This window comes from Elephantulus edwardii, unplaced genomic scaffold, assembly GCF_000299155.1.
Source record: "Elephantulus edwardii isolate Elephantulus edwardi_28Jun2011 unplaced genomic scaffold, EleEdw1.0 scaffold00090, whole genome shotgun sequence".
In the NCBI taxonomy this organism is placed as follows: domain Eukaryota; kingdom Metazoa; phylum Chordata; class Mammalia; order Macroscelidea; family Macroscelididae; genus Elephantulus; species Elephantulus edwardii.
In genome coordinates this window covers 8077949-8095369 of record NW_006399840.1, presented here as the reverse complement: position 1 = coordinate 8095369, position 17421 = coordinate 8077949, and the positions used below count along the sequence as shown (strand labels likewise).

Below are 17421 nucleotides of genomic sequence, written 5' to 3'. Positions count from 1 at the left end.
AGGCACCAATGGATACTTTTATCAGTCAACCATGCTAATGATAGGACCTCAATATATTGCCGTTGCTTTTGATTGGTTCTAAATCATGGTGACTTTCTAGTCATACTACTCCTTAGTGTTTACATTGACTTTGGCTTTTATGAGGCAGATCATTAGATCTATCTCCGAGGGCTCCTTTGGGCAGGTCCTAGCTGTATGCCTTTCAGCTAGTAGTTCACCATTTAACTGTAATGTCATCTAAAATGCCTATAACTATCCCAACCATCCTTCAGTGTAAGGGTTAAGCTGACCAATGCATGAGAAGCTTGGTTTATAAGAAAGTAATCTAGGGAGCTCTGGTGGCCTAGTGGCAAGAAGCTGCACTGCAATCCCAGAGGCATGCAGTTCGAATCCACCAGATGCTCTGCTGAAGAAGGAGGAACAAACTCTTCCGGTACTAGTCAGATCCAATTTGATGATACATACACACACACACACAAAAAAAAAAAAAAAAAGGAAAGTAATCTAAAGAATATAGTCAGGGCAAAAGAACACTGTGCCCTAGACAAGAAAAACAAGCAAAAAAAGAAAGAAACAAAGAAACAAACAAACAGAAAATCAACCCACACAGAAACCCATTCTGTTTTATGAATACTTATGTGTAAGCGCAAAACCTTGATTCTCCTGCTTAACATAGCCTTCTGATGTGTTTATGAAGGCACAGAAAGTCAGCAAATAAGAAAAACAAGCAGTAAAAACATCTTGGGGACAAGTTAACATATTTTAGTATTTATGTAATGAGAAACTTCTCAGTAAAAGTTATGAGGTTGTACAGGTTTGGAGGACACTCAACTATGGGTTCCTCTCCCCTTACCTCTTGACTAACAATCTTCTTGAATAGTTTGTTCACTCCTCTGGCATTCTCCTGCTGGTCAGAGAAGTACAAAACTTCAGAAACGACAGAGAGTTTCAACAATTATTCATTGCTTTATGATCTGGTAGTTGCAGATCATTTTGATTAGAAAATGAAATTGTTTTTAGGTCCTTGAGAGTAGCTAAGAAAGGACAAACCCAGGATTATAGGATAAGGTGTACTGCTACTTTAAAATTACACATGCATGTTCCTATCCTGATCCCTCCCACTGCTCCAGGTCCCAGCCTGGAGGCTTAGGGTGCTCAGTTCCATGTGGGCCACAGCTGACTTCACCCTGAGTTTCAGGTAACCAAGTGTTTGCTCTGCAGAATAATTTACTCTCTTGCTCTGGTCTACCTTTCAGCATTCCTGCTGCTGTGGCCTATCTGCTAAGAGTAACTGGGGTGGGGGCAGCAGTCCTGTTGATGAGCCATTTATACTGATGGGACTGGCTGACATGAAATTTTTTAAAAATGGTAACTCTGATTATTTACTTATACAATTACTTGCACAGTATGTGGAGGAGGGCAGATCCAACCTACAGACATATAAGGAAACATTGATGCAAACGTTTGCTAAATATGAAGGCACAGGACAGACAGATGGTGTTGGAGTCCTAATCAGCTTTACTCTGAGCTTAAAGTTGCTGCACACGCTGCGATGAGGGGGAAGGCCCATAGTGCTTTGCCAGCTTTATTTTGGGCATCTGCAAGTTAGCTCTATGTACAACATACGGTGCATGTATAAAGAAAATCTGTACCATTCTTTACCTTGTTAAGTAGATAGTGCTAATCCCGGGGGTGGGCTAGCACACCTGGAATTACTTTGTGCCCAGACACTTTGCACTTGTCCTGGGGTTTTCTAGATGGCTTGACTTACCCAATAAAATAGTGAGATAGATATATCTCCAAAATAATATTTTAAAAGTGAGCAATTGATCAATATATCTGCCCAAAGAATGACAAAATAACAACACAATTAGAAATATATATATATATATTTTATTGCTTTAAGAATCTCAGTAATTTTTGCCAAGGGCTCAGAGTCCTGCTCAACAAGTCTTCCATAACTCTGTATTTTCTTTCACAGTCACCAGCTACTACTCATGTCATCGCCATTGCTAAGAGTGTCTTTGGTAGCAGGGCCTTGTGAAAAGTGTCTGTGGGTTCCAGAAAAGAGAGGATCTCCACGTCACCTAGTCGGCCAGCTTGCAAGTGTTGTTGGCTGAGATGCATGGGCCTTGTTAATTATTCAAGGCTGCTTTATCCGGAGACGAATGCTTTTTTTTGTAAACATGAAAGACCTGGCTTTTTCACCTAGCTTTGGCATCTTGTTTCCGGTCTTCAGAACTTTGATCTTTGCCCATTTGGCTTCCATGTTGCTGGCTGCCTCGCAAGGTCTTTTCCCAAGGTTGGAGAACATTGGTGCTTTCAAGAGTGTCTCAACTGTGCCAGCCCAAGCGACGTGTGGACGACCAGACCGAAGCACTTTTTGTCATAGCTCTGTGGAGGCGGAAAGTATTCACTTCTGTACCCAGAGGTTTTGTATTCAGGATTGCCCATTCAGGTCTGGCCCTGCTGCCTACGCGTCGCTGCTCTCAGCAGGACTTGGGAGCTGCCTCACCACAGACGAGCATGACGTGTCTCCCAACTCCCCTAGCAATTCCACAAGCTTTATTTTTGGAAATCACAAGAATTGCTTCTCTTCTCCTCCTCCTCCAAGGCTGACGGCATCATTTACTTTAACTGTATGGTTGAAACCTGAGCAAGAAGGAGTAATGTAAGTAATAGTGTGCGTGGAAGTTTTCTGAGGGCCTTGTGAAAAAATTATGGAAGATTAGTACAATCTGGGTCATGAACTCAAATAAGGGCTAGGACTTTGCCTATGAATGCATCAACCCAATGCTAAGGAGCTGACTTTGACTTGCAATGACAATACAGGACAAATTGCAATTGCCTACAGAGGTTACAGGTGGATTGACACTGTGACTGTAGCAACAGGGTCAAGTGTGTCAGAGATTGTGAGGATGGCACAGGACAGGAAAGGGTTCAGACCTATTGTTCACAGGGTCACCATGAGTCATACTCAACTCAAGGGCCCCTAACAACAACAGTGTCCAAAGCAGTGGTCCTTCGCGCAGCAAACCACCACACCATTCTTTTATGAACAGAAGCACTTGGTGAGTTTGAACTGCCAAACTTTTGGTTAGCAACCAAACTTTCTAACTACTACACCACCAGGACTCTTATGCATAGATTTATCTTTCCTATTCATGTTGTTTACTTTCCCCCTTCCCTTTCTAAATTTTTGTATAGATGAAAGGAATCATCCTAAAATATTGTGTTGGGATAGTTCTATTGTAAGCAGAACATATCCACAGGTGATTCATTTGTTTTTTAATATTTTAGGTAATTTTGATCTGAGCCATCAGAGGCAGGGCCAGGATCAGCATAAGCCCTGGGACAAGCTACACAAATAATTGACTTTCAGCACAGTTTATACATATAACCTATGCCCCAAGAGTCTAAAATATTTTCTACTTGAGGGTTATACCTTGCTTTCTGATTACTCTTTCTTTTTGAGAGATTTTTGAAGTTGAAAAGAGTCAGATTCTTTAGGATGATCTTATGGCATTGCGAGATAGAAACAATTGTCAGCCACACACAGAAGCAGAATCTTTGGTAGGGTGGAAAAACATGATCACTATAGCTTTATAAGTGCACACATGTAACTCAGTCCTTATCTTGAAAACTGGGGAACCCAACTCTGTTCTTGACAAGTATGTGACTAGAATAAAATACTTGGGATTTCCCCCTAAATTCAGAGGGACACCTCCATACCAACTTCATCTTGGCTTGGCATAATTTTATATAAACAAATAGAGGATATTTATAGAGATGGTAGCACAGGGTCTATGTTTTTGAGGTTTCCATGTATCAAGGTTATTTCCATTCTCAAAACTGAAATGCCTATGGGAATTGGGGGAATTTCAGGGTGTTTGCACTAGATAAGTAAAACAAATAAAATAAGGATTATCCAATTATTGTTTATTCAGGAGCAGAATAAATCCAGTTCCTAAATATTTTGCTACCTGCCTTCCTCTCACATCCATTATCTACCAAAGCTAGCATGTTTACAAGCAAACAAAATAGCAAGGAAGATAATCAATAACATATTAAGAAATGCATTTTCAGTAAGCTTGGGGATATAAGTCTGCAGTTGGTAAATACATTCTTGAATAATGGTCAAATTCTTGCTTGTAGATTTAAACTAAAGAAAATGAACAGAGGCAAACTCTGTGATTGTTTAGGACCTGATAGCAGAAGATAGACACTTTTTCAATTTCAGTTACTTGGAAATAACCAGCCACCAAAGGGTTAATAAAATAGTGCATGGGAGGATCCATAGAAAACCTTTATATCACAGTTAAGTCTATCCACCTAAGATTAAACAAGATCTACACAGTCTCATAACTTTATTAGAAACCATAGGTACCAAAGAGAATGGAACAGAAACTGTAGTATGTTCTCCAGTTTAACCTCCTAAGTCAAGGGAGTAATGGATTCAAAGTGAGAATAATAGTTTATAGGTTGACAATTATTATCTAGATAGCTTTAGGAAATTAGTTTTAGCAACAGTTTTGGTTGATCCATTTTTCTGCCCTTTGCTATTTCTTCTTCAATTTGATCAGTCACTTCCCCCCACCCCCCAGATAAATTTATCAAAAAGCTATTTATTGTACATTTTTAATGTTTTGGTGTCAGGCTTATATTTTAGAACTGTTGTCGATTGCCATCGAGTCAGGAGCAACTCATGGTGACTTAATGAAAAAAAGACCTAATAATGCCTTTCCGCAACTATAGTCATTTCTCCAAGTTCATAGAGTTTCCAGAGGCATGTGGTTTAGAAAGTTGATGCTACTCCTGCTTCTAAATCTGTTTTACAACTGGGAGCTCCACCAAGCACTGCTCACATTGTGCACTATTCTGGTATTTGATACCCCAGTGTTACAAGGTTCAGCATCACAGCAAACCCAGGTTACTTCATATTGCACATTGACAAAGAGTGATGTACAAAATGGAAGAGAGTTCCTCCAGATTTAACACACTAGTCTCACTTAGCAGAGGATAAGTGTCGTCAAGTCGAATACGGCTCAGAGTAAGCTTTGCGCAAAAGACCTGAACTCTGCTCTATAATTAACATCATTTCTGTACATGTATAGAGTTTAGAGAGTTTGTAGAGTTTAGAGAGTTTGTAGAGTTTAGAGAGTTTGTATAGTTTCTAGAGGCATCTACTTTAGGAAGTGGATGCCACTCCTGCTTCCCAACATGAATCAATCTGGAAGCTCATCTAAACATTGTACATAACCAGTAATCATTATAGTATTTGAAAAGACCGGAACAGTGTGCAGTATCACAGCAACACCACAGACACAAGATTACACACTTACTTAATAAATATAATAAGTAGCTATAAAAAGAATAAGAAGCACCCAAAGATGGCCGAGTCTGGCCTCTACTAACTCCACAAGGTGAAACTGCCCCTATCAACAGCATCCACAACACCAAACTAATTCCCAAAAGTTCAGACATGGCCCTATGCTTTTACACTTATTTCTACTAATTCCAGTTCAATTGTAGTGTTCTACTAGGCTAGAAATCCATTCAAATAGCTAAACATACATCACAGGAACATACAGGGTTTATTAGGGATGTTAACAGGTTACTACTCAGATTGGCAACCGATTACAGTATCTCAGGACAGCTGCTGAAATGGTGTCGTATGCCCTTCAAACTTGTGACTTTATGTCAGTGTTACAGTGTTATCTTAGCCATGCAATTATGACTACTTCTACCACAAGTCCCCCGGCAAGCCTGAGTGAAGGATTCAGGCTCTCATTCCTTGCGTCAGCAGTCCTAAACAGTTCTGTCTCACATTGGGTCTTTCTGGGTTTCTGTTATGGTTGTTTCTGCTCTTCTGTAGTTCTGGTCCTGAGGGATATGTTCTACATTATCTGCTTCTTTCTTGCTGGTAGTGAGATTCCCAAATTTCTGCTGCTGAACCTGTTAAATTTAAACCTACAAGAATGGTAAAAGGAACTAGTCCCTTGCTGGACAGGCTAACACATTCTATTTGCAGGCTCCCACCCAACCATGTGACAGTCAAGGGCATTGTCCTGGAAAAGGAGTTTTGAATGATAAACCACAACACTGCAGTATCATTCAGATTTATGCATTTAAGAATTATTGTACTAAAATATGTTATTGGTTGCCATCGAGTCAAGCACGACTCATAGCGACTCTATGAACAAAAGAACGAATGCCTTTGTCTTTTCTCCAAGTTCAAAGAGTGCCCATAGGCATGTGGTTTAGGAAGTGAATGCCACTCCTGCTTCCAAACCTGTTTTACAATTGGGAGCTCCACCACTGTCCACATTGGGAAACCATTATGGCATTTCACACCTCAATGGCACAAGGTTCAGCATCACAGCAAACACAGATTACCTCAGTACAGCAAATTGACAAAGAGTGATGTACAAAGTAGAAGAGTGTTCCTCCAAAATATAACAACACTAGTCTCACTTGGCAGTGGTTAAGTGCCGTCATGTTGAATACAACTCATAGTGACCCTATGAACAAAAGACCTCTTTCTGTAATTAACATCATTTCTCTATGTTCATAGAGTTTTGAGAGACATTTGGTTTAGGAAGTGGATGTCATTCCTGCTTCCAAACCTGAAGTAACTTTGTTAATAGAAAAATATGCTGCTGTTGTTGTTATTGTTATGTGCCGTCAAGTCACTTGCAACTCATAGAGACCCTATGTACAATAGCTCTAAACTCTGCTCTGTCCTGTGCCAATTGCACTGTCTCTGACAATCCTATCCCGATTACCCCAGTCACTGAATCAATCCACCTCATAGAGGGTCTCCCTCTCCTGCACTGTCTCTCCACCCTCCCAAGCATGATGTCCCTCTCCAAGGACCTGTCCCTCCTTACAACATGACCAAAGTGTCAGAATCCTTGCCTCCGAGGAGCCGCTTGGTTTAACCCTTTCCAGGATGAATCTGTTTGTTTTCTTGGCAGTCCATGGTACATTCAATACTCTTCTCCAGCACCACAGCTCAAAGGCATCAATTCTCCTTCTGTCCTCCTTAGTCATTGTCTAACTCTCTGATGCATAACAAATGACTGCAAAGATCATGGCCTGTGTCAGATGCACCTTAGTCTCCAGAATAGAAAAATACAGATAACAACAATTTTACTACTTGAACCCTTTTTAAGGGCATAATTCAGTGGCATTATGCATTCACCAGAGTGTGAATGCAGCATTAACACTGTTCTTAAGTATGATTCATCGTGACCCTATGATCTGGATCCTGTACTATCCTGTGTCATCTTCACCATCTGTACTCTACCTGAGCCCATTGCTGCAGTCACTCTGTCAGTCCATCTTGTTGGAGGTCTTTCTTTCTTTCACTGACCTTCCTGCTTTCCAAGAGTGATATGCTTTCCCAAGAAATAGCCTCTGCCTATATGGAAAAGTTTACATCATGCCACGTAGAAACAGTAAACCATGCAATAGTTCCCCATTAAGGTGGAGTAGACAGGTGCAGTTGGTGCTACCAATTCAAAGGCACACGGTTTGGATCCATCCGGTACTCCACAGAGCAAGATGGGCAGTCTCCTCGTCTGTGATTTATTGCATCTGAAAACCTCCTGGAGGATCAGCTATGAGTTAGTTCTGACTTTAAGATCCATAACAACATAGTAATGATTTGGGGAGGTGTCAGTAATGCATATCTTTATATAGGAAGTTGTTGGAAATCATCAGCTCCAGAGGCTACTAGCAAGTATTCATTATGTTCTCTCTTACACTATAAAGATGAGTTGCTAGGTTAAAATGTGGTAGAGAAGAATGTGGCCTGTGTCCATATGAGCATGTAGTAGGCAGAAATGGACAATATTAGAATTACATGAAATAAAGTAAGTGCAATTGAAGACAAATCGCATTGGTTTCCAGGGAACTACTCTGAAAAAGAATACATATAAAATTATATTTTTAATTCTATATTTTAGAATTCAGGGTATCAGCTTTGTTAGTTATTTCTGAGAGTTCTGAAAAAGCACCTGTCCTGGTGTCTCTTAGCTTTTGGTGACTGTACACCTTGGGTTGTAGGTAATACCAATTTCTACTGCTCCTTGGAGACAAGGATTCTGAAGCTTTGTCTGACATACTTTGGACATGTTGCAAGGAAGGGCCAGTCCTTGGAGGGGGACATTATGCTTGGGAAGGTAGAGGGACAGCGCAGGAGGGGAAGGCCCTCTATGAGGTGGATTGAGTCAGTGACTGGGGTAATAGGGGTAGGTATGTCAAAGACAGTGAGATAGGCTCAGGATAGAGCAGGGTTAAAGGCTGTTGTACACAGGGTCACTATGAGTGTCAGGTGACCTGATGGCTTATAACAACAACAACTGCTGTTGTTACAAAACTATCTTCCCTCTGTGTGCCTGTGTCTCTCTACCCTATCCCAACAACTTCATGGCAACTGATACATCCTCAAAAACACTTTCAACAAGGTCAGTTTCATAGATACAAGAGGCTAGGACTTTAACATATAGTTTTAGGAACATAATTGAAGATAACATACATAGAAATAGAAAATTAAAACATAAAGCATATGCTACATATGCTATATGACTGTCTGCAGGGATTTGAAAAACATACCATTCTGACAAGGTCAAATGAGAGTTTTAAAAAATAATTTAACTAACCTGAATCCAGAACTAGAATTTCTCTAAATGCCCTTCTATTTTATCTAAGTACTCTTTCACTGTGTTCTTTTAAGATTGGATAGCTTTCATGCCAAGTCTTTAACGTTATATTGGTACCTCACTTGAGTTTAGTGGTCATGGATATGTGGGCAGTCATCTTCTGGTCAACCAATGATGGGACAAGTAGAGGCTGTAGCTGTCCATTCTCCATTTCATTGTGGCAATTAAATAGAGCATTAAAGATGAGACTGGTGGTTTTGAGTTTTCCATGGACACTAAATTCTCTTTATATTTTTTTTTTAAAAAAAAGAAAAAGAAGGACGTGCACTGATGACTTAATACCCAAGTGGGATGTAGAGTGTTGTGCCGTTTCCTATAAAAGAAATAGCAATGGAACTAATGAGCCAATAGACTAAATGTTAGTTTTGCAGAATGATTCCAAGACTTTAGTTTCTATCATGAATCTCTAATGAAGGGTGTTGAGGCTCTCAGGGATATATTGCAAATAAGAATTCTATTCCCCCCCGCCTATTTAAATGAAAGGGCTTCTTTACTGGCATAAAGCTAGCTTTGAATATGACATTGAGACACTTATTCATCGTGTACCATTTTGAGTGACATTTGGGGTCGTTTGAACACCACGGTAGCACAAAGCCTTAATGCATCTTCTGGTTGTATCCTGACCTTTTCTCTCTTTTCTGGTTGCTTCCTAAGGTGTGTTATAGAAAAAGCAGCGGATGGGCAGATTGTGTTCAAACTTACAATATCTGAGAAAGAGACCATGTTTTATTATCGCACAGTAAATGGTTTGCAGCCTCCAATAAAAGTAATGACACTGGGGAGAATTCTTGTGAAGAAATGGATTCATCTTAGTGTGCAGGTGAGTAAAATAAAAAATATTTAACATTTGGTTAAACACAAGGATCTGTCTCTCTTTTTCTTCTTTAAAGTGGCATCTACTGAAAAACTTGAAGCAGTACTGCTCAGGTTTCAGGTACATGTAAATGACAACCGAAGGGGGAGAAATATTATAAAAGATCTAATAATGCTTCTCTAGATATATCAGCATTTGCTCCCCCAAACAGCAGCTTTTTTAAAAAAAATACCACCAAAAAAATAGAACCAAATCACAAAACTCCCAGAAAAGCTTAAATATAACAGTATTTCAAATAATAATATCCTGGGGAAACTTTTGTTTTATTTGGTTAGTACATTTTGTTTTAAAATGAATAAGAGCTCTTTTGGGGTTTAGCACTGATTTTACTAGTCAGGACAGTATCGAAACTCCAGTCTAGTGTTGTTTATTTTTTAATAGCTGTAATTTCTCACATAGTGTCTGATGATGTGTATAAAACTGGACTGTTGCACTAAAATGATGACCTTCGACTAATGAACTTTATACCTCAGGCACTCAAAAGGTAGCATATTATTACTTTACTTGTCAACCACAGTTTGTATTAGACTTAGAAGCTTCTAAAGTTTGAGAAAGCTGTGAGAAGGCTGGTATTTATAGTCCCTGGAATATATAGATTTGTTGTTGTTAGGGGCAGTAAACTAGTAAACTACATAACTATATAGTCATAAACTATGACTCACAGCAGCAGATCTAAACCTTGCCCTCTTTCGCCATCCTCACAATCTCTAACATGCCAAACCATTGTTACAGAGTCTGTATTAATCCACCTTGTTGTGGGGTCCTCCTCTCTTTGATCCTTCACTTTCCCCAGCATGATGCCTTTTCCAAGGACTGGCCACTCCTGAAAACATGTCCAACGTATGAGACAGATTATCACCAATCTTGCTCTGGGGGACACCTTGATTGCATTTTTCCACCACAGACTTGTTTATTTATCTTTGTTTTCAGTCCATTCAGTACTATTCTCTAACACCATAGCTTAAAGATATAAATTCTTTTACTGTCATCCTTATTCATTGTCTAAGGTTCACATGCTTAGGAAGTAACTGAAAAAGTGATGGCTTATATATCAGGTGCTCCTTAGACTTTAAACTAACAGTTTTGCTCTTTTTCTTAACAACCAATTTACCCAATACAACACCCTTTGATTTCTTGACTACAGTTACTCTGGGTGTTCATTGTGGATTCAAGTAAAATAAAATTGTTGACAACTTCAATTTTTTTTCTCCATCTAGCATAATGACTTAAGATCCACTGGTGAGGATTTTTGTTTTCTTGATGTTAATAATATAATGAAGGTTACAGATCCTCAGCAACAAATGTTTCAGGTCCTCTTCACTTGCAGCAAACAAGGTTGTGTCATCTTTCTTCATTCTTAATTGATGATACATTCTTGTTCATATAGTCCAGCTTCTCAAATTATTTGTTCAGCATACAGGTACAGAGACAGGATGCAACACTGACACACAATTTTTCTGGGTTCCGCCCACCTGTTGACTTTCTTTTTGCCCTGTTGGAAAAGGTTTTTGTTTGCATCAAAAATCTTTTACAACAGGTTGAACAAAGAAAGTCAACAGTTGCAGGGGGGGAGAAATCCAGAAAAATATAAATAATTTTAGAAGGTCCCATTCATTGATTGTACAGTTCTTATCCTTTACTTTATTAATGTGATAAATTACATTAATTGTTTTATTATGAAGAGACACTTTTTGCATGTCTGTTGTGAAACCCACTTGATCATGATGATTTTTTAAAATATATATATACTATTAGACTCTATTGGCTAGAATTTTGTAAAGGAGTTTTGTACAAGAGAGATAATTGGTTTCTAGTTTTCTGGTGAGGTCTTTGCCTGATTTTGGTATCAGATTTATACTTGCTTCATAGAGTAACCATAGGAATGTTAATGCTTTTTCTATATTTTAAAATAATTTAATAATAATTGGTAATAGTTCATTTCTGAATATTTGGTGGAATTTACTAGTGGAGCCATCTGGGATAGGGATTTTTTGTTTTTGTTGTGAGTTTTAATTATGATCTGTTCATCTTCTCACCCTGCCAGATGATGGGTAGCTTGGGCATCTATCTTCATGTAGATGGGGATAAAACAGTCCTTTTCCTAGTAAGAATTCCCTCCCCCTTGTGGGGGCAGGGGGCCCCTAGTTTGGTCCATGCTGTTTACTAAAAGTTTCCTATCTGTGCTATTACAATTTTTCCCTGGCAAAATTTTGTCTCCATAGATTCCCTCAGGTTTCAAAGTGTTCAGCTCACCCATGCCTGACATTTAGTTAGGATCTATGCCTGTGTCTCTACTGTGGATAAGCAAGCTCCATGAATGTCCTGTGTCACCATCAGACCCATTCTTTTGGATGCAGTGACTTTTTATACTCCTTCTATCTTTCAGTGCTTCCTGCATTGTTTAAGATTTTGCCCATAGAATCATTCTAGTGAACATATTGCAGCTTGAAACTGAAATTTATACTTAAAAGTCTTTCAGTGTAAAAATGTGAAGAATTTTCTTCCATTTGGGTTTTCTATTTCCAGCTCTTTGCACATTTCATTGTAATCTCCTGTGTTTTCTTTTCAGGCTGCCCTTTGAAATCTTCTGTTCTTTGACTTTAACATTTCTTCTCTGTTTTTGGTTTGCCTTTTTACAGCCTAGTGCTGGTAGCAATTACTTATCCAAAAATGGAATCTAGATGTTGTTTTTGTTGTGTACTGTAGAGTTTTTGAAGTAACTAATGATCAGCACCTGGCCTAGTTTTCGTGGCTGATATTGAACTTCTCCAACAATTCCTTTCACAGATGTAATCGTTTTGATACCCGTACATAACCTCAGGTGAAATCCATGTGAATAGCCTGAGTTTATGTTTCTTATAAAAGATATTTGCTATGAATAAACCACTCATTGTGCAGAATTCTATCATTCTATCCTCAGCCTCATTTCTGTCACCAAGTCCGTGTTTTCCAACTACTGATCCTGCCTGGTTCTCAACTTTTGCATTCCAGTCACTCATTATTACTTATGCATTTTGGTTGTGTGTTCTATCAGTTTCTGACTGCAAAAGTTGGTAGAAATCATTTATTTTTTTCCTCCTTGGCTTTTGTTGTTGATGTATATATTTGAATGATAGTAGTATTAACGGGTCTTCCTTGTATGTGTTTGGATTCCCTGTCACTCACAACATTGTATTTCAAGATGGATCTAGAAATAGACTTTTTAACTACAAAAGCAATCCCAATTTTTCTCACCCTTTCATGTCCAGTGTATTAGATAATAAGATTACCTGACTCAAAATGTTCCATGTCAATCCATCTCATTTCACCAATTCCTAATATGTCAATATTTATGCACTCCATTTCTTTCTTAATGTCCAGTTTTCCTACATTCATGCTTCTCACATTCCACATTCCAGTCACTGGTGTCTGCTTACAGCTGTACCTCTTCCTTTCTGTTTTCAAATTTGAGGACTCAGCCCACCTCTGTTCCCAATTCTGTTACTCTACTCTATGTGTCCTCTACTGTACATATAGTTTTCAAAGGCCTGTTTTACTTTGGAAATGAGTGGCCAATTCTTCTTCCTAGTTGCTCTAAATTTGGATGCTTAGCTTTGGAAAAACATGTGACAGACAAGCATTTTAGTGAAAGGAGAAAAATAAAAGTTACTTCCCTTACAGAGATAACCATACGTGCAGTGCTTTCCCCCTGCATGTGTGTCTTGTCCCTTCCCTTTCCCTGAATATTAGCATCAATTGCTTTCCCTCCTACCCCATACAGAACTCCCCTCCATCCCCAGCAACCTTTGATATGATGGCTTAGGCCACAAGTCACTTCTGTGATGTCTTGCACCTCACAGTGTTGCTGGTGTCTCATGCTAATTGAGATGGAAATCCCAGAACATTTGCTTGTGCCCAGGAAGCAGTCCTCAGAACAGAGCAGGAAAAACAAATACATGCTCAAAATTAGGAAGGGAGTGCATCAGGATGTATCCTCTCTCCATACCTTTTCAGTCTATATGCAGAACAGATCATCCGGGAGGCTGGGCTTTATGACAAAGAATGTGACATCAATATTGGAGAAAGACTTATCAACAACCTACATTATGCAGATGACATAACCTTGCTTACTGAAACTGAGGAGGACCTGAAGGGCTTGCCAAAGAAGCTCAAGGACTGCAGCCTTCAATATGAATTGAAGCTCAACATCAAGAAAACAAAGATTCTCTCATCCCTGAGCCAAATGGCAGCACCATGATGGATGGAGAATAGATTGAGGTTGTTAATAGCTATAGCTTGCTTGACTCCACAGTCAACACTCTTGGCACCAGCCGTCAGGAAACTAAAAGTTTAAACACCTGTCAGTGACCTTTGCAGAGTACCAAGAAGCAACGATGTTAATCTAGAGAATGTGGTGTGCCTGATCCAGACCATGGCCTTTGCAATGATTTGCTGTGTGTCAGAAAGCTGGACAAAGACTAAGGATGACAGAAGAAGAATTAATACCTTTGAGTTGTGGTCTTAAAGAAGAGTCTTTAACATATAATGGAATTCCAAGAAAACAAATAGGTCTGTTTTGGAGATGGTGAAACCAATTTTCTCCTTGGAGGATAGCATTTTGAAGCTTCATCTTACATACTTTGGACATGTGATCAGGAGGGACACTGGAGAAGAATATCATACTCAGAATGGTAGAGAGACAGTGCAGGAGAGGAAGACCTCTGATGAGATGGATTGATACAGTAACTAGGGCAAAGAAAGTAGATGTGTCAGTCAGTGGCTGTTAATCACACAGGACGAGATTGCTCATCCTTCTCCCACAAAGCAGCTAGTGGCTTTGAACCACGTGCCTTCAGGATTGCAGTGCAGCTTCTTCCCACTAGGCCACCAGAGCTTCCTAAATTGGATGCTTGTTGTTATTGTTATGTGCCGTCGAGTCACCTGAAACTCATAGCAACTCTATGTACAACAGTACTAAACCCTGCTCTGTCCTGTGACAATCTCACTGTTTCCGACACCTCCACCCCAATTATCCCAGTCACTGAATCAATCCACCTCAGAGAGGGCCTTCCCCTCCTGCGCTGTCCCCCCACCCTCCCGAGCATGATGTCCCTCTCCAAAGAGTGGTCCCTCCTTGCAACATGTCCAAAGTATGTCAGACAAAACCTCAGAATCCTTGCCTCCAAGGAGCAGCCTGGTTTAACCCTCTCCAGGATGAATCTTTGTTTTCCTAGCAGTCCCTGGTACCCTCAGTACTCTTGTCCAGCACCACAGCTCAAAGGCATCACTTCTCCTTCTATTCTTCCTAGGATAGAAATTGGACACTAGTATAGCTATATTGAAAATGTTATGAAATTGATAAAATTTTTATTTCACAATTTTAAAAAGGAATGTGTAATTACTAAAATGTGATTAGGACAGAAAAGAGAAAGAGATTAGGAGAGAAATCCAAGTTTGATAATAACATTCTGTTGTTGTTTGTTGTTAAGGGCCATCTAGTTGAGAATGCCTTGTAGCAACCCTGTAAACAAGAGACCTGATGTCTGTTCTATCCTGTGCCATCCTGATGTTTCTGACACACTTGAGCCCATTGCTGCAGTCATTGTGTCAAACCCTTTTTTGAGCATCCTCTTCTCTATAACTGACCTCCCCACCTTTCTAAATATGATGTCCCTTTCCAAGGAATAGCCTCTCCCAGCAACATGTCCAATGGAGTAGGAAATTCAGTGGATTTAGTTTCCTCATTTTTTATGATGAGACTATTGGATTAAATGACCAAAATGGGATACTTTTGAAAAATACATTATAAAGTAAGTAGAAAATAGCAATTGGGAAGATTAGACAGGACCTTTAGAGAGCAATGACTTTAGGTTACAAGGGAAGGAACAACTTAGAGATGAGAGAGAGAATGGTTATATTACATGATGAATGGGATCATGTTCACGATATTGTATAGGTAGAAAATGTGAAAAAAAAGTAAAACATAAATGGAATATGCAGTGAGGTACGATCTACTTATATGGAAAACTGTTGAGTTGTGTAGGCATATGTAGATAAGTACCACTGTCTCTATTAGTAGACCATTATGTTTCTTTTTTTATTAATTTTTAATTTTGCTACAATGTGGTGTCTGATTCTGATTCTTATTCAGAACCCATTTTTAGGGGTAGATTTTATGGTTAATACATGTACAAATGTAGGCGGTTACTTTCATTGCATACTAGCAAATACTATCTTTTAATATCAAGGATTCTAAAGTTTCATCTGACATACTTTGGACATGGTGGTATCAGTCCTTGGAAAGGGATGTCATACTTGGGAAGGTGGAGAGACAGCACAAGAGAGGTAGACCCTCGAGATAGATTGATTCAGTGATTGGGCTAATGGGAATAGGTGTGTCAGAGACAATAAGATTGGCACAGGACAGAGAAGGGTTTAGGGCTGTTGTACATAGATTTGCTATGAGTCACACAGGCTATGAGACAGCACATAACAACAACAGAAACTTCCTCTTTGTTGCGTTATTCTAAAGTGCTTATAAATGTTTTTTCATGTAGGCACTAAGGACTTCCATCTAACATTTCAATTGCAACAGCTCAGTTACTGAGCCACACAAGAGCTAAGAAGCCTACGTAGTAGGGGAAGATCTTGACTGTTAACATGTTGCTGCAAATGATGGCAAAATGTGTTTCCAAGCACTGTCATCAATTTAAAAATGTGAGGCAACGTGTTAATTAAAAGGTCAGCAGTTAAAATCCACTCATTCACTTCCATAAAAATTTAAGCCTGGGAAACCCTATGATGTACTTCTATTTAGTCATACAGGGTCAGTAAGAGTCAGAAGCAGCTCAAGGATGTACTACACAAATCATGTTAGTCATAGGATTAAATACCTAATGATTAGTCTGGTTTAGTCAAGTTTCAAGTTGTAAAACTGAACCCGAGGTGTGTCCATATTCTCGCCTATTCTAGTGTGATAAGGACCTGTGTTGTCAATTCAAAGGCATGTGGCTCAAATCCACCAGCTGCTTAGAGGGAGAAACATAGGCAATCTCCTGTGTGATTTACTGCCTCTGAAAACCCTCTGGAGTATCAGATATGAGATGGTTCAGACTTGATGGTACATACAAAATCTAAATTTTATATATCTATCAACCAACCAACCATCTATCTATATAAATATGCTGTTTTTGAGCACTGTAGAGTCAGAACTGACCCATATTTGACCCTCCAGTGGATTTTCAGAGGCAGTTAGTTAATCACATGAGAGGAGATTGACCATCTTTCTCTCTATAGAAATTGGTGGCCTCAAACCACAGGCCATTGGGATTGCAGCACACTTCTTATCATTACGCCACTAGAGATCTATCTAGCTAGCTATCATTATCTATCATCTATCTCTATTTATCTATCTGTGTTTTTGAGTTGTGGTGATGGCGAAGAGTCCTAAGTATATCATGACCTGCCTAGAGAACAGATTTATCCAGGAGAGAGTGAAACGAGATTTCTCCTTGGAGGCAATAATTTTGAATCTCTGTCTCACATACTTTGGACATGTTGCCGGGAGGAACCAGTCCCTGGAGAAGACATATTGTGCTTGGAAGGGTGGAGGGACAGCATAGGAGAGGAAGATACTGGATGAAATGAATTGACACAGTAACTGAGGTAATAAGGGTAGGCTTGCCAGACACAGTGAGAATGGCTCATATTATGGTAAAATTCAGAGCTATTGTACATAAGGTCGCTGTTTGTCACAGGCAACTGAATGACTCAAAACAACAACAGCAATAAATGTATATATCTGTATCTTATTTATATCTTAAATGTACCTTAATATCCTAT

At 39.3% G+C, this 17421-nt stretch overlaps 1 protein-coding gene across 1 annotated transcript in view; it reads left to right on the top strand.

The window, feature by feature from the left end:
• The first annotated feature begins 2186 nt into the window (after positions 1-2186).
• The window catches only part of USH2A (Usher syndrome 2A (autosomal recessive, mild)), a 1454174-nt gene continuing 1438939 nt past the window's right edge, over positions 2187-17421 (top strand). Inside the window, exons 1-2 of the mRNA XM_006890571.1 lie at positions 2187-2671; positions 9381-9546. Coding sequence (XP_006890633.1) covers positions 2187-2671; positions 9381-9546 — 651 coding nt within the window. The remainder of the gene's footprint in view (positions 2672-9380; positions 9547-17421) is intronic.